This window comes from Doryrhamphus excisus, chromosome 3 (genome assembly GCF_030265055.1).
Source record: "Doryrhamphus excisus isolate RoL2022-K1 chromosome 3, RoL_Dexc_1.0, whole genome shotgun sequence".
NCBI lineage: Eukaryota > Metazoa > Chordata > Actinopteri > Syngnathiformes > Syngnathidae > Doryrhamphus > Doryrhamphus excisus.
Window position 1 is genome coordinate 1,047,449 of NC_080468.1, and position 20,985 is coordinate 1,068,433.

Here is a 20,985-nt window from a genome sequence, read left to right on the forward strand (position 1 = left end):
TGGAAATAATGTTTTTATACACGTCAGTCATGAAAATAAAGTCTGCTATTTTTAAATACGGTGTGCCCAATCTAATACAATAATTCAGTCAAGGTTTGTAAGAGGCCCTAGAGGTAGAAAGGCATACAAGTCCCACAATCCCACCATTAGGGAAAAAAGTGCGCATGCGTCCTCTTCTCGAGCCATTATTTTGTCCTCAAGCGACTGAACGGGCAGGACGCGTCGTGAAATGAATTAAAAATATCAAACTCAGAAGGGATATTATTCTCTTTGTCCACTACCGCGGACACAAATGGAGTGTATCGGTCAGTAACTCGGTAGTAGCAGGGCTGTTGGCTCCTCCGCTGGACTTGGAGGCCGAAGACGGAGTGACAGCCCCGTTAAAAGAAGCAGCAGCCTGGGTGTTTATCTTGTTGGCTAGCCACCTAGCTAGCTAGCTTCATAAACAGCGACGAGGGCAGGAAGAATACTTAGCGGACATATCGCTAACCTCTGAAGGAGACAACAGTGTCCTTCCTTGAAGCATTCTAAGCGAAAGAAGACATGGCACACCTACGGGACATGCAGAACCAGGTACATATATGCTCTTCACACACTTGTCAGGACAAGACAACAGACTTTCATTATGAGTGGGACGGTGACGAAGCATGTTATCCATAAGCATTAAGCAACATTTTTTGAATGTCAAGTCAAGCTTCACGGTGTAATTAGATAGGGTAAGTCATAAGGTAGGTTAATGCACACAGTAAACCTTAGACAACGGATATCCAACTGGTGCCCCATGAGCCAATTCCTGCCGGGCAGTGACATCCCATAGGCCTGCAAGTTCGATATCATTTTTTGATATCAAGATTTCTAAAACCACATCTAGGAGATCTATGACAAGGGTTCTTTTTTTGCTGCAGCAGCAGGTCCTTTAAAAATGGCAGGGGATCTTTGATCTTAAGAGTTAACTGATGCTATTGTCATTTACCGATGTGAAAACAAAGTCCAAGCCTCACCCAGAACAATTTAGTTGAGTAGCCTAAGCCAAAACCATCCTGGGATGGGAGGACAACTGTCCAAAAACAATTATTTAATGAGTCAGGAATTGCTTACAGCTCAAAGTTCAGACACGAGTCTATGTCCAGTTGTTTGGAGGAACAAAACATTGTTTATATTTTAAACTGTGTATTTGAACATTTTCCTATATTTAGAAAGTTGACACCCATTATAATGTCTGCTTGCCTTTGGCACATACTCTTTGCATTTCTCAGCAGGAGACGCCCATAATGAGTTTGACTCAGTTGCCATGACAATGACTCTACACATCAAAACACTGAGGAAGAGTACAGTGAATACATATGCAGTGCACCCGCCAACAATGTGTAGAATTAATTGTCAGCACAGTCGAATGCCATTATAAATCCATTGCCTCATCAGCTGTTTAAACAGTCAGTCAAATTTTTTATCTCATTTGCTATGACTGGACCAGAATACCCGGCTGGATCCCGAAGAGTACTTCACCAAGCAAGAGCGCATTGGGAAGGGATCCTTCGGAGAGGTCTACAAAGGTATCAACAACCGCACAAAAGAGGTGGTGGCTATTAAAATCATTGACCTGGAGGAGGCGGAGGATGAGATCGAAGACATTCAGCAGGAGATCACAGTGCTGAGTCAGTGTGACAGTCCGTTTGTGACCAAATATTACGGCTCATACCTGAAGGTGAGATCATTGTTTGCACCTGTTATCCACACAGGTGAATACACGCCACACATTTCGGTGTTGCTAGCCATTTAGACGATAATGTCTGTGTGTTGACTCATTTTCACTCATAATGCTGTACTAGCAACTGTGTGTACTTGATGGCTTGAAACATCTTATTGTCCGTATTTTGTCTACCAGGGGACCAAACTTTGGATTATCATGGAATATTTAGGTGGAGGATCTGCTTTGGATCTGGTAAGATTCATTTTCTTGTAGCTTTAAGTTGTTAAAAATCCTGAAATCTAAAAGCAAAAGTGTTACTTTTCACCCCCAGCTGCGTCCAGGGCCTCTTGAAGAGACGTACATTGCCACCATATTGCGGGAGATCCTTAAGGGCTTGGAGTATTTGCACTCTGAAAGGAAGATTCACAGAGATATTAAAGGTGATAAGGGCAACGCTGCTCATAACGCAAATAGGCATTTTAATGATGATTTAAAGATCAACTGTGTATTTTCTTGCTCACTTTTTATGTCCAGCTGCCAACGTGCTCTTGTCAGAGCAGGGCGATGTGAAGCTGGCAGATTTTGGGGTGGCTGGACAGTTGACAGACACTCAGATTAAGAGGAACACATTTGTGGGCACGCCCTTTTGGATGGCGCCGGAAGTCATCAAACAGTCGGCCTACGACTTCAAGGTGAGACTTGTCACTTTAAGTAAAACATTAAGCTTAAAGCTAGTCTTTGTGTGGGGGGTAATAAAGTGTGTCCTCATTGGACGCTTAACTCTTTCAATCTCCGTTCTGTAGAAATCAGTAGTAGAACTTAGGTAAGTTTCAGGAAAATAGCAGTTCCCGACAAAACGCGGAAGAAAAGCAGCTTTTTGTGAAAAGATGCATTTCAAGAATAACTTTCACTTTGACATTTTTTTTTTAGACTTTGTGACAGCTGAAATATGGAAACACCTATACCACAACATAAACAACACAAGAAATGTACACTACCACTCAAAAGTTTGGGATCACTTGCAAATGTCTTTGTTTTCCAAAGAAAAACAAATGTTCATGCATTTCACAAACATTTTCTTCAATTTCACAAACATTTTCATCCATTTCACAAACAATTAAAATGAATCAGATGATATTTAAAGAAGGATCTCCATTTTTGCATAGAGGCCTACTATCAACAACTGTCAGTCGTCTGCATCAATCTCCTGGTATGGCTGCTAATCCAAGTTCATCATTTTATAAGACTAATAGATGATTGGAAAAAAACTAAAATCTCTTACCATGCTGTTAACTACTCCCTTCAGAGAGCAGCACAAACTGGGTCTAACAAGGACAGAAAAACGCTGCACAACTGTGCAAGAGAGTGTGTAGTTTAAGACAAAGATGCCTCACAGCTGCACTAAATAGTAGCCATCAAACACCAGTGTCAGTATCAACAGTGAAGCGGCGACTTCAGGATGCGGGACTTCATAGCAGGACTGCCAAAAAAGGCCATACCTCAGACTGGACAAAATAAATTTCCAAGTGATCCCAAACTTTTGAGCGGTAGTGTACATCATGTTTTACATCAAAATAACAATTTTGTAACAATAGATATGGGCAGAGCTCATATCTGTCTGCCCGCTGAGAACAGTGATATGTGCTTCCATGTCCAAACAGACCAGAAAAGTCGCCAAATTTGTGGCCCTAGTGGCTTTTTTGAACAACAGAATCTAGAGGTGTCTGAATTCTTGCCGAGTATAACGACACAGATGCTAAGTAGGCAACTCTGAGCTCTCCTGCTACATTGTATTATTCCCTGGCTGACCAGGAAGTGCTATGAAAGAGATTGAAAGAAGTGTCAGTCAAAGCAAACTGTGTCATTTTCCATCCATTAGGCTGATATTTGGTCGCTCGGCATCACAGCCATTGAGCTGGCGAAAGGCGAACCTCCCAACTCTGACTTACACCCCATGAGGGTCCTCTTCCTTATCCCCAAAAACACTCCACCCACGTTGGACGGACCTTACAGCAAGCCTTTCAAAGAGTTTGTGGAGGCATGTCTGAATAAAGACCCCCGTTTTGTGAGTAAAGTCTGTTTATAATGCATCATGGACTCGTGGACTGTGTTCTGTCTTTGACTGTTCGTCTCCTCAATGTGTCTGCGTAGAGGCCAACAGCCAAAGAGCTGCTCAAGCACAAGTTCATCACGCGTTACACCAAGAAGACGGCCTATCTGACAGAGCTCATCGACCGGTACCGCCGCTGGAAGTCTGAGGGTCACGGGGAAGAGTCCAGTTCTGATGACTCTGATATGTGAGTCTGTGAGGAACATGGTTGTACACAATACCGACCCATTTGGACCTGCCCTAAAGTCCTTCAAGACAGTGTTTGGAACCAATTTAGAATGTTCGACTTGTTAACATGTGGCCATAGTGAGCTATGGAGTCCTTTCTAATGCACTCTAAACCATTAAGGTCTGTAAAGTACGTTATCATTTATAATGACTTGGTATTGATAGTCATTGAATTACCGTGCATTGCTCCTCACAAGGCTACGCTCTTCTGCACTGTGTGTTCCCACCCACTGAGACAGACTGTACGACTGACAAAAGGGCTCACTCCGTTCATACCACTGTTCTATGGAACAAAGGCGCCTGGGTGCTGATTCTGGGATGAGAATCGGCATCTCCAAATCAGAGGCCATGGTTCTCAGTCGGAAAAGGGTGGAGTGCTCCCTCCGTGTTGGGAATGAGGTCCTGCCCCAGGTGGAGGAGTTTAAGTATCTCGGGGTCTTGTTCATGACCGAAGGAAGGTGGGAGCGTGAGGTCGACAGACTCGGATCGGTGCAGCGTCTGCGGTAATGCGGTCACTGTACCAGACGGGTGAATTTACTGGTCTATCAATGTTCCCATGCTCACCTATGCTCACCAGCATTGGATCGTGACCGAAAGAACAGGATCACAGATACAAGCAGCTGAAATTAGTCTCCTCCGTAGACTAGCTGGACTCACCTAAGAGATAGGCTGAGGGTCTCAGAGTAGAGCCGCTTCTCCTTCACATCGAGAGGAGTCAGTTGAGGTGGCATCTAGTCCGGTTGCCTCCAGGATGCCTCCCTAGTGACGTGATCCGGGCATGCCTAGCCAGGAAAAGGTGCCGGGGCAGACCTAGGACACACCGGAGGGATTATGTCTCACAGCTGGCCTGGGAACGCCTTGGTGTCCTCCCGTGGAGCTGGAGGAGGTGGCCGGGGAACGGGAAGTCTGACTGCTCAACCCGCGACTCCCGGATAAGCGGAGGAAAATGGGTGGCTGGATGGATGCTGTGATTTGTTTATTTCTATTCATCCCAGTACCAATTACATTCGTCTACTTCTATCATTTCTTCCATGTGTTTTGTAGTCGTAATCGTTAAATGACATGGTGTTTCTCCGCAGGGATGGCGATGGTGATGTGGATTCATGCCCCATGTGGACATTCCCCACCGTCAGACCAAGCTCCATGAATAAGTTACAGAAGGGCTACACACACACCGACTCAGAGGCAAGACACACACAACATAAACACACACACTTGGAATTTATTTGAAAATCTAACCTTTTTTCCCCTGGAATCCTTTTTCTTGATAGTCGGGGGATTCAGTGAAAAGGCAACCCAAGTCACAGTGCCTGTCCTCCTTGGTCACACCCATCTTCAGAGAAGTATGTCTGATCTCTGTGATACTGTTGCTAATGATCAAACCACTGGTGTTCTCTACAAAGGCACAGACACATATACATATATATATATATATATCAAATGTATTGACTAAGGATCGACCGATACATCGTCCGGACGCTCCAGACAGGAGGACTCAAACAGCTTGTGAGCTACAGTGGTGGTAATAGTCACATTTTAACAGCAATGCTATGTTAGCCTTTACTCTGACGAAGCACTGATATTGATAGCTACAGGATTTTAAGATGCGTGACGAAGCCTTACAAAGTTGTCATCTGGGGTATTGGGGTATTTGCAGGATGGGATCATGTACATGCAATGGAACCTTGGTTAGCCTAAAATGTAGCACGGGTCGTGTCAATACACCGTGTGAGTCCAGCTGCGTTTGTAATAACGTTTTTAGCATAAAAGGTCCCGTTAGCGTCCTTACCTTTTGACCTTCACCCTTTCCAATCACTCACACCTTTTGCCATCAGTTGAAGGAGAAGCGGCGAGCGAGCGGCGGCGGAGTTGGGGCCATTGAGGAACTCGAGAACGCCTTCAACCTCGCAGAAGAATCCTGTCCCGGCATCTCTGACCGCCTTGTCACACACATGATGGAGAGAGTGTGCAGGTAGCCTCGCAAGCAGTTTGGCCACTGTTGGCTGGAACGATTCAGCAGAATGAGCCCGCCTCTACTCTTAACATGCTGCTTTGTGTTCCATCAGGTTTTCTTTAAACGGTAACACCACGCCATCTTCGCGATGAAACCCCACCCCCTTTTGTCTTCTAAACCTGTCCAAGAAGTCAGACAAGGACCTCAGCACCCCCAGGACTCCCTTCTGCTTTTAAAACCTCCCCCAGATCTTTTATGTAGTTAAATATTTTTACAGTTTTTTCTTTCAGAGCGGAGAGTATTTAAGACAAAAAAGCCATGAAAGTTAGCACGTTGTGTATACCTGTTAGCCTGAAAAGGGTATAATAAATTTAATGGGAAAAAGTCTTATGTCTTTTTTAATTACACAAGCTGCATTTTAGTAGTTATCCACAAAGGTAAAATTGGGACACTTTTGTCAGCAGGCGTGACTAGTGACCTGTTGATTGAGAGCTGGTAGACACTGACATTGTTATAAGCAGACATGAACTTATTTGACCGTTGAGTTTGTGATAAAGTAATAAGGCTTTTGTTGTAAGGTGTTTTACATTTTAGAGTCCTGGACGAAGGGTAAAGACATGCATAGCCCAGTTCATATTGGCAAATAACCTTTATTACAACATTTTGCATCAAGAACTATATTTGGTACTTTAATATTGGATTACAAAGCGCTCAAAGAGGAATGTCAGGAGCTCACATTTTGGCTGGTGAGGGAATTAATTGTCATGAATACGTTCATTGGTGCCTTGAATTAGACACAATAGTACAAGTGAAAACACTTGACATGAGGGACAGAAGAGAGTAAAGACCTTCACATGAAACAAGTATGCAGTGGTCAACCGCATCTCAACTGACTTTCCTTCATTTGTACATAATAGTTTTGAGTAATGTCCAACTTCACAGGTAAGAGGGATGCACAACGGGAAGGCCCCAACACAACAAACACCCTTCACTGGAACTCAAGATTTGTCTCTAGAGTTGCATGCATGTGGGTAACGACATCAGTAACATCACGGCACACTGGCGTGGCCTCTTCTAGACCGAGGGTGGGGATACTCTCACATAGAAAGTCCATTTAGACAAAGTTGTTTCTTTGACTCTCACAGTGAAGCTCTGTCATGGAGCAAGTATGTGCTTGTGGATGGCAACAAGAATGATCATGTCATGTTTGTTTTTGTATTAAAAGTAATATTCATACGACAACATTGAAATCCCTTGGCCAGTGCTTAATGATCTGAGACTAAGGTTAAAAAGATTTAAGAAATAAAACTGAATATATATATATATACACACACACTCAGTTTTATTTCTTAAATATATATATATTTATCTAGAATGTATCATAACACTGTTTGAATATATTTTACCATATAGTATATATCAGCAATCCAGATCCCGTATGGAATTGAATGAAGATAGTGGCAAGTCGATAACCAGATCGCTGCTGTCCTTCGTCTGTCTCCCATCAAGCTCAAGCGGTGCCTGAAACACCTTCAACGGGATACACAGGAAATCTATTTTTTCTGAGGATCAACTACGTGAAGCGCTACTTAAAATGTACAAACGGATGCTTTCTCACCGTCACATTTTCAAACGTCTCCCTCTCCATCGCCCTGCTTCTGCATCTGAGCCTGCATCTTGGCGATCATCTCCTGCATTCGTCTCAACTGTAAAGCACACGTGATCAGACGTCATATTTATACACAACTTTTGTAGGTACTTCAAAACTGGTGGCCTATGACTACACAGTATGTAGAAAATTAGTGAGAGGCACATACACAAACTGCTGCAATACCAACACACTACAGATCATTTATGTAAATGCCTTCAAAAGCTGAAAGTGCAGTAAAAGTACACCTTGAATAATTAATCATTGCCAGCATTATTTGATGGAATTCTTCATTTGAGTTGATAATTGTTCATGATTTGTTCATAATGTGACTCACATTGCATTCAGCCGTATTTGTCGTGTGTGGGAAACCCATCCAAAAGCATCACAGTCAAAGGAGGACAATGTGTTCATTCCACAACGTTAGTTTGAGGGGAGAGCCGCTGCCAATATTGATATCAGTGGGGTACCAGTAATGAAATGGCGGACTATATTGGTACACTGAGCACCTCTGCTATGTACGCCAGTGACGTATAGTGACAGCTGGAACAATGAAAAAGGGGTACATAATTAGCCTGTGTATGCCTGCATACAACAGAATCATATTTTTGGCTGGGAACCGAGCGATTCTATGCATGTATTCTACTGTATTGTATGTGATCATGTGTGGCACCACCCACCTCGGCCTCCTTCTCCTGCAGGATCATATCCTTGTCCATTTCCTCTGGTTCCGGACCCTTCCTGCTTCAGTCACAAAAGGGACAGTTACTATGCTGCTACTATTAAAAGGTACGCGTGTATTTCTAATGTATGATGACAAGTGTACATTGATGTGTGCTGGCAGTCAGGTAACTGTGTGTGAGGAGCGCATGTTTGTGCCGTTAAGGACATTTTTAGGCAAACATGACAAAAGCCACATAGAGAAAGTGGAAAAGGGTGAGTGGGTTAGTGTTGGGAGTTTTCTATAGGATGCTAGAGGAAAGTGGCCATCCAACTACAAAAAGGAAAGCAGTGAAATTCTACCATAGAAGCAGAAGAAGTGTGAAAGTTGGGGGAACAGAGATACCCCCCCCCCTACTTGAAGACAAAAAAAAACCATTACCTCCAATAGTCCGCTCATGGAATTGGACAAATCAAGACCAGATCGCCATCATAGGCTAGATGGCCGGTAAAATCAGTCCTTTATCCTGGATTGGCTTTGGAGGAAAGTCTATAAGAACTGTTTGAGCTATGTTGAGACTTCCATGATGATATGTTAAAAGTCCTCTATGAGCGACACATGCCATTCAACTACACTATTCAACTCAGTTCCACGTGGCTTCAACTTGGCTTCCATGCAAAATGATGAGCTAGCGCTACAGTCTGATACTACATAACAGGATTAAATCATGGAGGAATATCATGAAAGGAAGGTTATTTCATCATAAGATGTATAATAATGTTCCTAGCTTGGACATAGTGAGCTCTAGTTGTCCTTGTTTACGTGTTGAGCAAGCCTGTATAAGATTTCAGCATGTCACTAATACTTTCACTGCAAAAAGGGTCACGTAATCAAATGCTTTGAGGTGGGGGAGGTGCAGAAAACAGCAAGCGGACAGACAGGTACGTACGCAGGGGATAGAGGCAGAATGTAACCGTGGGAGGACAACCTGCCACTGCGCTTGAGGCGATCTGAGCGGAAGTTCTCATAGTGCAAGTCCTGGGTCACTTCCTGTAGGTCCTGCATGTGGGTACTGTGGAGTCGCGGTGCAGTTAATCAATCAGTCAATCAAACCGTGGGTGGAAGCGGCAGGTGTTGGCTCACATCAACATGGTGCGCAGCTTGAGGAAGTCGTTGTGTTCAGGGTTCTCCACCTCCACCACTCCCCACGGGTACAGGCGGCCCCGCACCTTCTTCCCCTTGGCCTCGATCTGCTGGTTGGATCCGACGACTGCAAAAGGGATGCTCGCCTGGAGAACAGCGGTAGTCGACAGTGAACAATGTGATGATACAACTTGGGTTTGGTGCCACAGGGTGGCAGAAGTGCATTTTATGAGCGCACAGCCTGCATCTTCCCAATTGAAATACATGCGATGCCGCAACCAGGAAGTGGAGAGGCATCTCGCTGTGCTGCGCGAAGGAGGTTATGCATTGAAGGGACACTTTAACGCATGCACACTCGGGGTGTGAATCTCAGCACATCTCCATGCACTGCCAGCGATACCATACATGGAATTTTCTGGCGATACGATAATCATTTAGTTCACATCAATGCAATCTGATATGATATGGCGCAATTTCTTGCAATATGATGCAATTCAACATGATGCAAATATGTAAAGGGGAAACTGGAATTCAGTATGGTCCTACAAAAAAGATTTGGCTTTATTCCTTTTAAGCACTTGGCTGTAAATTCAATGTAAATACTATGCACCACTTCGTCGTCATTCTTTTTGCCATCTAAAACAGCAACAACTTTCCTCCCACTTTCACATGGGCTATGCTATTCCAATATCAGTGGTTGAGTGGTGGAGTAAAACAATTAACAATAATTTCCGCTGTAAAAAATACAGTACAGCAACAACAAAGTTGAAGTGACACTTTCAACAGTGCAATCAATGTTTGTTTATATTCCTGTCTTTAAAACATACTGCTAATATGAATGCACTAGCAGCTAGGCTAATACAGTGGGGAGCAGAAAGTGGAAAACAACTTCTACCCTTTTAAAATTGTCTCCAAATTCAGGAAGAAGCCAACTGCTCTGCTGTGCTGTGCTGAACACTCGTTCAGGGACAGACAAATAACTTGGAAATAATTTGGAAAGCAGCGGAAGATCCACTTGTTCTGACCCCTTTTCCCCGCTGTCCGACCAAGAACTAGACGGGGAGGCGGCGGTAGACTTGTCCATGTTGTGGTGTCCCCTTTTCAAGGGGGTTTGTCGTGCTTTTGTCAAGCTTTCCGCTCCATAGTGTTTCCAAACATACCATTTAAACCAGTGGTCCCCAAACTAAGGCCCGGGGGCCGGACATGGCCCACTTCCACGTTTGACCCGGCCCCTTGAACAATAAAGCATGTACATTTTTCTGTCATAGAACTGGAAATGGTAACCTATTGGGGGCAACGTTACTACAAACACACTTTGCCCCAGTCATAGAACATAAACAAACAAACGACCCTGACCCTGGCCCCCCTTCAGAGGAGGGAAAAGTCATGTGGCCCTCACTGGAAAAAGTTTGGGGACCCCTGATTTAAACGATGCGGGGGGGATTAAATATAGAAACTTTCTCGCTGCTGCTTGCGTGCGAACGTCCAGGCTGTTTTACTATTAGTTGTTATTTAGTTACTATTAGTTGCCTCACGGCTTTCGTCCGTATTCAATGATGGTGCATTCATTTCACCTGGGGAACAACATATGGGGTGAAGTTGAACATGAATAAAACAGCGCTTGCATCGGATTTTACCGATACCCACAAACGCATCGCAATGCATGTGGACACACACCCATAATGCACACACACGGTTCTGTTGCAAGTGTGAAAATGATGGCATTTTGGCATAATATATATACATATATATGGCGAAATTTGTGGCAAAGTGGAAGTTATGCTTAAAATGTATATTTTTACAAAAAGCCCTTTTTTGTTGAGAAGTGGTGTTTTGATGAAACTCACCTACGTTCTATTGCTGATAAATAAATATATCACATCTATATAGTCCAAGAACACAATATTTTGTATGCCTTGCAAAATCAGTCAAAAATGGCCGGTGCCAAGAGTGACGTCTTTTGGAAACATGGCTGGGATTGAATGAGTGAAGAAGGATCGCATGTGATCCAATCGGCAAGATTCAGATCAGAAGCCAAAACATCTGGATTGGGACACCTCGAATGCATATCACGATTCGCGTAGAAACTCAAGGTGCCCCCAATTGGCTGGCCAAGGTGACTGAAACCAGAAAAATGCAACAAAATGCATGCAGACAGCAACAAAAACCAAATCAAGGGTTAAAATGCGTGTCGTGAAGAAATGCACACGTTGGCGCGTCATTCTCTAAGTGTCAACAATCTATGGCCGAGCAGCTTCGACAGGTCCGAGATGAAACGTTTACCTTGAGGATCCTGGTCTGCTCTTTGAAGTCCTCGTCCTCATCAGATTCAGCATCGGGAAGGTGGTAAATCTTGATACCATGTTCATCAATTTCATCCAGAATCTGAGCCATCAGAGTGATACGCAAGAAGAGGTCATCATCATGAAATGACTGAAGCGAGCACACGATAATTGGGACCATGCAATAACAGTGAACAGTGTCTTCACCCTGCGCTTGAGCCGCTCTCGCTCTCTGAGGGTGAGCGTGTCTGCTTTGGCAATGACAGGGACCACATTGACCTTGTTGTGGATGGCCTTCATGAATTGAACATCCAGGGGTTTGAGGCTAGGAAGAGCAGGCACACATTAAGTTTTGTTGTCCAAGTGAAGCAGAGGGAATGGTTCCGGACTCACCCGTGTCCGAGCGGGGAAATGAAATAGAAGCAGCAGTGAACTCTGTTGTCGACAATGTGCCGACGATTGAGGCCGCTCTCGTCGTGGAGGTAACGCTCAAACTGGTCATCGATGTAGCTGATGATAGTGCTGAAACTGGTAGAATGTGGCAGATGTGCTCATTAAAACCATAGCACACACAAGAAACAAGAACATTTTAAAAAAAGCACTCCAAGTGTCAACCAACAAGGTACTCCTGGTTTACGGTCCCACTGAGAGATGACAGAATATAAATCCCTCTATTTGCATTTGAATTTTGTTATGTATAAAATGTAGTGTGTTCCTACGGTGTTTAATGAAAGTTTAATGAAATTCAGCAGTGTACGTAGTCTTTGCAAAATCTCACTAACAGTGAAAATAATATGCTTTTGTTCTTGGTGGAAGTAATAAACCAATTAACCAATGACTGACCCCTGAATGTACAGCTAATGTAAAATACAGTGGCTTCGCAGAAATGACAGCAGGTACTTTCTGTTTGTTTCTTTGGGCTTTTTCCTTGAAATCTTATGTTTAGGCACGGGCTGGTTACCGGTTTCAAGGTATATATGAAAAAAAACAAGGTTTCAAACCCACTAAAATTTTGCTTTAATGTGATGACACATAGATAGCACAGTCATCGTTAGCGTTCGAAGGCGCTTTGAGCGGTCGACATCGAGGGTCACCACCGTGGGGATTTGATTGCCTAGGAGACAGGAGTGGGGGATAAACTTACTCCCTACTCATAACAAGCAAAAAACACTTCATGTCAGTGTGTCCTGCCATAATTATTTACTTTTCCTCTCTTTTCAATAAGGATATTTCATAATAATGCATATTTTAGTATAATACTGTGAAACCGTCAAACCGGGATATTTTTGCCCATGGTTATCATACCATCACAATCTCATACCGGCCCGCGCCTACTTCATGTTCCATGTAACACTTTTGTTACACACCAGTCCTGGCTGTTGATGGCATCTCCGTATCCTGGGGTGTCAACCACAGTGAGTCGCAGCTTCACCCCTCGCTCTTCAATTTCCACTGTGGATGCTTCGATCTGAACCGTCCTCTCGATCTTTTCTGTTTGAGAATGAACAAAAAGGACCGCGAGTCAATGACGCTCACTAACATGGCATACATGGCCCGCCCCACTATTTGAGAAGGACTGGTCTACGGGTATGTGTTCTACCTGCTGCCCCAGGAATGATCCTCTCAGGGTAGAGGTCAGTCAGGAAGAGGCTGTTGATCAGGGTGGATTTTCCAAGTCCAGATTCCCCTTTTGGCCACAAAGAATAATCAAAGTATTAATGCTTATCATCTCTCCTTGTGTGGTGTGCAGCATTTGCTGATGCAAGGAAAAAGACATCTGCCTGGGTAACACACTGGACTAGGCTAAGAACCAGGAAAACATAAGACACACAAGACTGAATGTGGCTTCATCTTTCCCAGAGGTATCATGTGGCTGATCCCAGCACACAAGGAAGGCGTGTCAGTGTGTATAGTGATCCGTCAGTCTTAGGATCTGCAAAAACTAACCAGAGAACATACATACATTTATATAATGCTGGTGCTAAATACAAGTCCACTATTCAATATGTTGTACTTTAATGTGCACACCGTATTACCTCGTCAGCCTTGTCACATTCTAGTTGTATGTGGTCAGTGCTAAATGGTGGCCTAAGACGTTGGCGCGGCAAATCAAGCCTTTTGCATTAAGCGTGTACATCCTAAAATCAAATCATGTAATCCAATGCATTTCTATGGTCATAAAGATACCAGAGGTGTACAAAGTATTTCCACCGAGGGCCAATAAAAAACTTTAAAATGCCATGCTCATGCACCATGGCCAATGATGCAAATTAGATGCATCTACACCCCTAAATGCAGCCATGGGGGAAACAGCGGAGTGTGTATAATTTACTGCAAATGTTTTTACAGTGGCGTACCCCGTCAGACGTTTGATCTAAAGCATGCACTCCTGCACTTATCTGCAAGAGCGCTGATAAACTGATAATGAATCAGCCTCCATACATATTTTTTCAACAACACTCTCACTGAAAAAAAAAAAACATCAAGCTTACTTATTTGTTCATGTAATGCACAAAGAGCAATGAAGAACTTTATGTTCCGTCTCCTTTCTGCATCATGAGGCATTCAGGTGCACTGGTGAGTTTTTTACCCCCATGACATTGGTGTTCCCCTAGGCCAGGGGTCCCCAAACTTTTTCCAGTGAGGGCCACATGACTTTTCTTTCCTCTGAAGGGGGCCAGGGTCAGGGTCGTATGTTTGTTTATGTTCTGTGACTGGGGAAAAGTGTGGTTGTAGTCACGTCACAATAGGTTACCATTTCCAGTTCGATGACAGAAAAATGACCATGCTTTATTGTTCAGGGGGCCGGGTCAAATGTGGAAGTGGGCCGTGTCCGGCCCCCGGGTCTTAGTTTGGGGACCACTGCCCTAGGCTATAAACTAAAGAACTGATCAGACACTAACAAACAAAGCATGTCCAACTCATGACAGTGAGAACTGGGACGAGTACTACATAGCTAAGTTCCTCTATTTTGTACTTGCACCGAAAAAATCATACAAGACACCAAACTTCATTAAATGCAACCATTTCAAGGGGAATGTCATGCCTGTGGTTCCCCACCAAAGCAACGTCAGCATTTAATACACAATGTAAGAGATTTGGGGTAATAATTAAGAGAATGTGAATTACAGTGGTTGTCATGTGCAGAACAAAATGATTAGCTACAGAACTCATTAGCGAGGTCAAGAGACGAGCAGGCCTGGTCCACTCTATGAACCAATCCCGGCAGGCCCACTGACTGCATTCCACTGGTTCATTTGAAAGCAAAAAAAGGGGGGATGAGCAACAATGTTGCTCAGAGCTTCCACCCCCTCCCCCTTTCCCAAGTGAGGGCTGGAAAGTCACACAGTCACAGGAGTTTACACTGCTGAAGACCCCAGCTGAGCAACTAGACTGATGTCTTCCTTATGCATTAAAAACAAACGGAATACCAAAAGGGCAAGGGACACGGATTCAGGGTCAGTGTTTAGTGCAAATCTACATGAAAACTTACCGACAACCATAAGAGTGAACTCAAAACCCTTTTTAACGGACTTGCGGTGAACCTGATTTGGCAGGTTGGCAAATCCAACATACCCTGGCGTCTCAGGGTTAGTGAACTGGCCTTGCTGCAGAAACAAGGAAGAGAAAGTAGAAAAACACATAAGTCAAATAAACAAGCTAAATGTGAGCCCCCCCAGTTCCTGTTACATGACAAACATTTGTAAACTATGATCAAGGAGACAGCCGCTCACTACATCCCGAGGCATTTAGGTTCAACACGATGACTCCTCTGCAATCTGTTTGCAGAAGACCTCCCACCCCTCATTCCAGTGTTTACTGCGCTGGGGCTTAAAGCCGTGCAGGACTACCTGAACACAAAAGGACAGCTTTTCAAACTACATACACTACCAGTCAAAGGTTTGGACACAGCTTCTTCATGGTATTGAATGTCACGTGTTGGCATTTTTAGCATTTATGGACCAGACAATTTGTGGATTTTTTAGTCAAAAAACGTTTTCTCTGAGAAAGGCCGTTTGTTCCCCAGAAAAAACACATCTCACTAACAATTACCACTCCCTCATCATATTGTAGTGTTAATTAATTAACACTGCTTCATGGTAAACTATGGTCTATCCATCCATCCATTTTCGATACCGCTTATCCTCACAAGGGTCGCGGGCACGTTGGAGCCTATCCCAGCTGTCTTTGGGGGAGAGGCGGACTGGTCTGGTCGCCAGCCAATCACAGGGCACATACAGACAAACAACCATTCACACTCACATTCATACCTATGGACAATTTGGAGTGGCCAATTAACCTAGCATGTTTTTGGAATGTGGGAGGAAACCGGAGTACCCGGAGAAAACCCACGCATGCACGGGGAGAACATGCAAACTCCACACAGAGATACCTGAGTGGGGCCACCGTGCAACCCACTATGGTCTATTATTTGTCACAATATATTGAAATACAAGTGATGGGTAGTATTCTGGTCACTATTACCTTATATCACTTTACTTTAACACTTCATGATGCCATGAAATTAGCCATGGCGTGTCTGACGTGAAGAGTAGAGGGGGAAAAAAAGCTCTCCTCCCATTACGTGTGGAAGTGGTTTTTTTTTAAAATATTTTTGAAATAAATTCCTAGGACATCTGCTTTGCTCTCTAGCTCGCTAGATAGCGGCCGTCTTGAGTCCCTGCAGCACAAGAGTTGCGCAAAGTGTTTTAAACAATGAATAATCAGAGTTTAAAGGTGACTATGGGTTGTTACTTCCATGTCTATCGAGTTAAATTAGACAGAAATGTTTTGCACATGGTTGAATATTTATTCCTTTTAAAGTTGATAATGCTGTTTAAATGTGTGTTTAAGAAAGCTGAATCCTACTGTGTTCAGTGTTTACATTTAAATAAATATTTGTTTAACCTTGAGACCTGTAATATTTGTTATCATCGTCATTTTTTCATGTAAATTGAGGGAGCAAAAGCAGTATCGGCCACAAATATCGACCCAAGCAAAATCGGCCATAGGATAAGGGTGATGGAAAAAGCTTGGTATCGTCCCGAAAAAAAACATATCGGTCGATCCCTAGTTTTAAGCTCTTTCAAAATTGACTGACTGTCTCTGTGAGAACTCTTTAATTCAGGCTAAAAGTCTACACTTCAATCACGTGCCGAGGTATTTATTCCTAATCCATTGTGATGGTGCATAAAAGCAAAAATAAAAGACTCACTTTTATCTTGTCGCCGTGAGACATGATTGTTGATACCTTGCTGAGCCTGGAAGAAAAGTCAAAATACTTACAATACACACAAAAAACGCATCTGTAAAAATAGTTTGTGCAATGGTAGGACTGCGTCATCATGCCTGGTTGATTGTGAGCCTTGCAGTGTGAGAGACAGGAAGTCTGGTTTGCTTTTGTAAAAGAAGGGCTCAAGTGGGGGGAAAAAAAAAACAAAAAAAAAAAACAGATAAGCTTCTTTCCTGTGAACTACACTCCAACTGCATCCTGTGACTTCTACTAGTATTACTCAAAGTTGAAGTACTTTAAGGCTGACTTTCTACGTCAAACCTTCGAATGGAGCCAAGTCGCCAGACCATAAAGTTGTTCATGAACAACACCAAGAAGCCGTTAAGATCGCAGTTAATTTCGCTCATGAATTAGCGAAGCAAGGGCTGCCTTTATAACGGTTAACACGCCAGTGGGTGTGGGATGGTCTGATGGTGACGTCTGTGATTAAACCGTGTCGCTTTTAATGATAGACTACTCTTCAAAAGGACGAAAAGCAGTACAAAAAAAGCAAAGCAGCTAACTAGAAGCCCTGCTCGCTGTTAGCATAGCATAGCATTAACTACTAACGAGCTTCCCTTGGTGAACTCGCGCAGCTAATGTTAGCAAAGTCGCTACACGCGCCTGCTACTTATAAGTGATATGACTAAGTAAAAATACTCACCGTTACCGTAGAGAGTGTGGGGACAGGCCGAGAAGTCAAGGAATCGGCGGTAGACAAAAGTAATTTGACTTGGCGGCCACCTCGAATTCTTCAGATTCCCGTGAAGAAGCAGCAGCAGCTTCCTCCAGCACATAGACCACAATGCACCGCGAGAGAGCGAAAGAGAGCAAGACACGCAATTCAAGGGGTGTCCAAACTTGGCAAACAAAAATAATGTTTATCAACGAGCATATTTGTTGACAATATAGGACAATGCAGCCATTCCATATCAACAAGCATCCTTACTATTATTACAAATTATTTGAGCAAAATAAAGTTATTGGTTATTCTATATTAAGCTATTTATCTTGCACAGTTGATTTCGTGTTGTTATCGTGGCTGCTTTTTACTAGCGCCTCAGAAATGTTTCTATGGGATAGGCCACGTTAGTTCCAAAATAATGTCTATTTACAAGCTCATTAATAAGCTTTGTCATGGTGGTTCAGTGGTTAAATTTAGGTCATGCTATAGGAGGAGCATACAAGGAGAGCTGTACACTTTTATATTGTCTACTCCTTTTTAAAATCAAATCAGTATCACCATAAAATTAAATATAAAGGCGAGCATTTAACATACATTATAAAACAATCTAGTCACGGTATTCAAATGAAGTGACGTTGCTATTATACTTCGTGTGAGAAACTAAATGTTGAGTAGACATGGCAACGCTCATCTTTGAAATAAAAATGTTGTTCGAGTTCTAAAGGCGGCTCGTTGGTCTAGGGGTATGATTCTCGCTTTGGGTGCGAGAGGTCCCGGGTTCAAATCCCGGACGAGCCCCTCTTTTCAGACCAACACTGAAATATAAAGTCTAAATGTAATTAGTGATACAACGTCAAAGCATTTTAATTAAGAAATGTTATTTTAATGACCTGTAACTGAAAAAAATAAGATGACAACCACTGTAAAATGCCTCATATATTGTATATACTGTACTTATATGGCTTAATTGGTTAAAGTCAGGCACATATAGTATGCATTTTTTTACAGGGATTGTCTTTTCGGGGTTGTCTGTGAATACTGTACTTTTTTTTCTAAATTTCTAATTTATATATGATGTTACATGTCATTGAAGTACAGTTTGGAGTTCTGCAAAGCATTACAAGTTTTCATTAAAGAACCAGCATTTGATTCTGTGCACAATCTCGCTGGAGGCCAAGCATCTGTAGACTGGTAAATACAGTATGTCCCCTTAAAGCCTTTCTGCCTGTCGGTCTGTGTTCCTCTCCCTCCAGCCTTCATAAGAGCCATGAGATAACTTAGTAAATACTGGTCTATTTCCTTTGCAGCTAGCATATCTTCAGCACAAGGGGGGGAACATTATTTCCATAAGCTCCTTATGGATGCGGTGAGGGGTCTGTCATTTGTAGGGTGGCTTCATATGATGACTTCAGATGTGACTTGAAATAGATTTTTTTCAAATGTCTTTAGTACTCTAAAGGGATTCCTAAAAGATCTAGTGAAGATGCTGATAATGTGTCATTCTTAATTAATGGATGCTGGAGGATAATGAGTCATGACTGTGTTTTTGTCATAACTATCAATAATGATCAGTGGTAATGAATCATTTCTCCATGAGAAAGTGTTGTCCAAAGTTCAGCTCAGAATCATACACAATGCAGTCAAACGCCACAGTTCTTTGATGATTCGTATTTCGTCAAAAATGTACAAAATTTGGCTTGTTTTTTGTGTTGCAGTTTTGCCTCGTATTGTATAATTTTGCTAAATCAGAGTGTCCAAACGAAGCACCCTACGCCTTGGTGACTCACCGTCCGTGGATTTTTTTTTCTTTGCAGTGTCACTGCTAAATAACCCACCAAGGGGCCAAAGAAAGCTACGAGTGCTTGCACTTTTATAAAGGTGAGAAACACTATTGAATTCAATCTCACCAGGATGTACGGAAACTTCGCATCAATATTAAGTTTCATCCATTTGTCATTTATAATGATTTCACATGCATGTATGTAAAATTATAATTATTGTCTCTAAAATGTATATTGTTAATACTTTGGGGTGTCTGGCACGGATTAATTGAATTTTGATTATTTCCTATGGGAAAAATTGTCACGGCTTTCAAACATTCATGTTTTGAATGGACCTTTTGGAACAAATTAATGACAAAAATGGAGGTTCCACTGTACTCCTGTTGCTACAAAATCACATGTAAACAAAAGAATCCAAATAAAAATATGTACAAATAGAGGAAAACGATGTCAACAAACTGCCCAAAATCTTTTATCACGGGCCATTCTCCCGTGATAAATCACACATTGAAACGGTTTCAGTTATGTCAACAACCGCTTCTGTCGACGTCAGACCACCAGTCCGAACGGGCGTTGAGATAAGCGCGTTACCTTGCATCAGCTTGAACAACAATTTGCTTTGTATCTTCTAACACAGACCTTTATTATCCATACATATACTGACCGAATTGGCTTGTATTGACCTCCGTTGGATTGGTTTTGGTCAACAGAATCAAATATTTTCATTTGACGATTTGACGATCAAGGGCTTTTAACATTATTAGAGCCCTTGAGACATGAACTAACACCCCTATAGCCATCATTAAACTCATATTACCCAATATTGTAGACATAAACAAGACTCATGCTCATGTGTGTTGCAATAAATGTGTGGACAAAAAGTTGCACCCTCCTGTCATAAAGCCCCCCTAATGTTTATTTCTATGCCAAACCCGAAAATTGAGTCTGTACAAGCTATAAACAACAACGATCAACTCCTTCAAGCTTGGCTTTGTAGACCTCCACGGATTTGCCTCACTGTCTCATGCTTTTCCCTACAAATTTGCTGGCTTACGTCTGCAAGGCCGCTTTATTTAATAAGGTGATTCATTCAGCAACCAATCACAAAACAACTGACGTGAGTGCAGAAATATTGACTGTCACGTACAGTCGAATGAAGATACAAACCCATTCAAATGTCGAGGTCACAATTTCAAGCGAACCTTCAACTTTGTCACCCCAAGTGCTTAGCCGGTACCTTTCACTTCCGCTTCATTTACTCGTTTTTAAATCTCCTGCAGCGGTGGCACAAAGTCACCCACAAATGCATCGTACTGTACATGTATCGTACTGACTGCTGACTTGGTTGTATTACAAATAGGCTACAGAAACGTAGACCTCGGGTTTATCCCCCAACGCCAGAGGCCAGGATGAGGTCTTATGATGGGCAAAGACGCTTCAACCCCCTCCAGCATATTCCACTGTCAAAGTGTCAGACGGAAAGCTATTAAAAGAGCTTTACTTTTCCCATGTATCATGAGCATAAGTACAAG

General features: G+C 42.8%; 2 protein-coding genes and 1 non-coding gene across 5 annotated transcripts; 2 read left to right on the forward strand and 1 right to left on the reverse strand.

The window, feature by feature from the left end:
• The first annotated feature begins 172 nt into the window (after positions 1-172).
• LOC131125634 (serine/threonine-protein kinase 25-like) lies at positions 173-7,217 on the forward strand. Its single transcript, XM_058067353.1, has 11 exons — positions 173-573; positions 1,475-1,705; positions 1,886-1,942; positions 2,022-2,130; positions 2,225-2,382; positions 3,570-3,755; positions 3,842-3,987; positions 5,107-5,212; positions 5,299-5,370; positions 5,863-5,999; positions 6,094-7,217. Exons 1-11 carry the CDS (start codon positions 544-546, stop codon positions 6,131-6,133), a joined length of 1,272 nt encoding a protein of 423 aa, XP_057923336.1. The 5' UTR covers positions 173-543; the 3' UTR covers positions 6,134-7,217.
• On the reverse strand, positions 6,612-17,813 carry LOC131125635 (septin-2B-like). Of its 3 annotated transcripts, none has more exons than XM_058067356.1 (13): positions 17,652-17,813; positions 16,931-16,976; positions 15,209-15,323; positions 13,316-13,402; positions 13,083-13,206; positions 12,109-12,243; positions 11,923-12,040; positions 11,717-11,818; positions 9,434-9,579; positions 9,240-9,362; positions 8,310-8,370; positions 7,600-7,687; positions 6,612-7,511 (listed from the first exon to the last, which is right to left on the reverse strand). In XM_058067356.1, the coding sequence occupies exons 2-12, from the start codon at positions 16,952-16,954 to the stop codon at positions 7,610-7,612; spliced, it is 1,113 nt and encodes a 370-aa protein (XP_057923339.1). In that variant the 5' UTR covers positions 16,955-16,976; positions 17,652-17,813; the 3' UTR covers positions 6,612-7,511; positions 7,600-7,609. The 3 variants fall into 3 exon arrangements, with proteins under 3 accessions (XP_057923339.1, XP_057923338.1, XP_057923340.1); XM_058067355.1 differs by having other exon boundaries at positions 8,310-8,373; XM_058067357.1 differs by having other exon boundaries at positions 9,279-9,362; positions 17,652-17,812.
• A 585-nt stretch (positions 17,814-18,398) lies between these two features.
• On the forward strand, positions 18,399-18,470 carry trnap-ugg (transfer RNA proline (anticodon UGG)). The gene has a single exon. It is a non-coding gene; the product is annotated as a tRNA-Pro (tRNA).
• The last annotated feature ends 2,515 nt before the right edge of the window (positions 18,471-20,985 follow it).

What these genes read in the sequence shown, in the direction of transcription:
- LOC131125634 (XM_058067353.1), top strand. Translation starts at nt 544, where the DNA reads ATGGCACACCTACGGGACATGCAGAACCAG. An exon ending in TGAATAAAGACCCCCGTTTT is followed by an intron (nt 3,756 to 3,841) that starts GTGAGTAAAGTC and finishes GTGTCTGCGTAG; the next exon opens with AGGCCAACAGCCAAAGAGCT. An exon ending in ATGATGGAGAGAGTGTGCAG is followed by an intron (nt 6,000 to 6,093) that starts GTAGCCTCGCAA and finishes GTGTTCCATCAG; the next exon opens with GTTTTCTTTAAACGGTAACA.
- LOC131125635 (XM_058067355.1), bottom strand. Translation starts at nt 16,954, where the DNA reads ATGTCTCACGGCGACAAGATAAAA. An exon ending in GCCATCAACAGCCAGGACTG is followed by an intron (nt 12,244 to 13,082) that starts GTGTGTAACAAA and finishes ACATTCTACCAG; the next exon opens with TTTCAGCACTATCATCAGCT. An exon ending in ATTCTGCCTCTATCCCCTGC is followed by an intron (nt 8,374 to 9,239) that starts GTACGTACCTGT and finishes TTGTGACTGAAG; the next exon opens with CAGGAAGGGTCCGGAACCAG.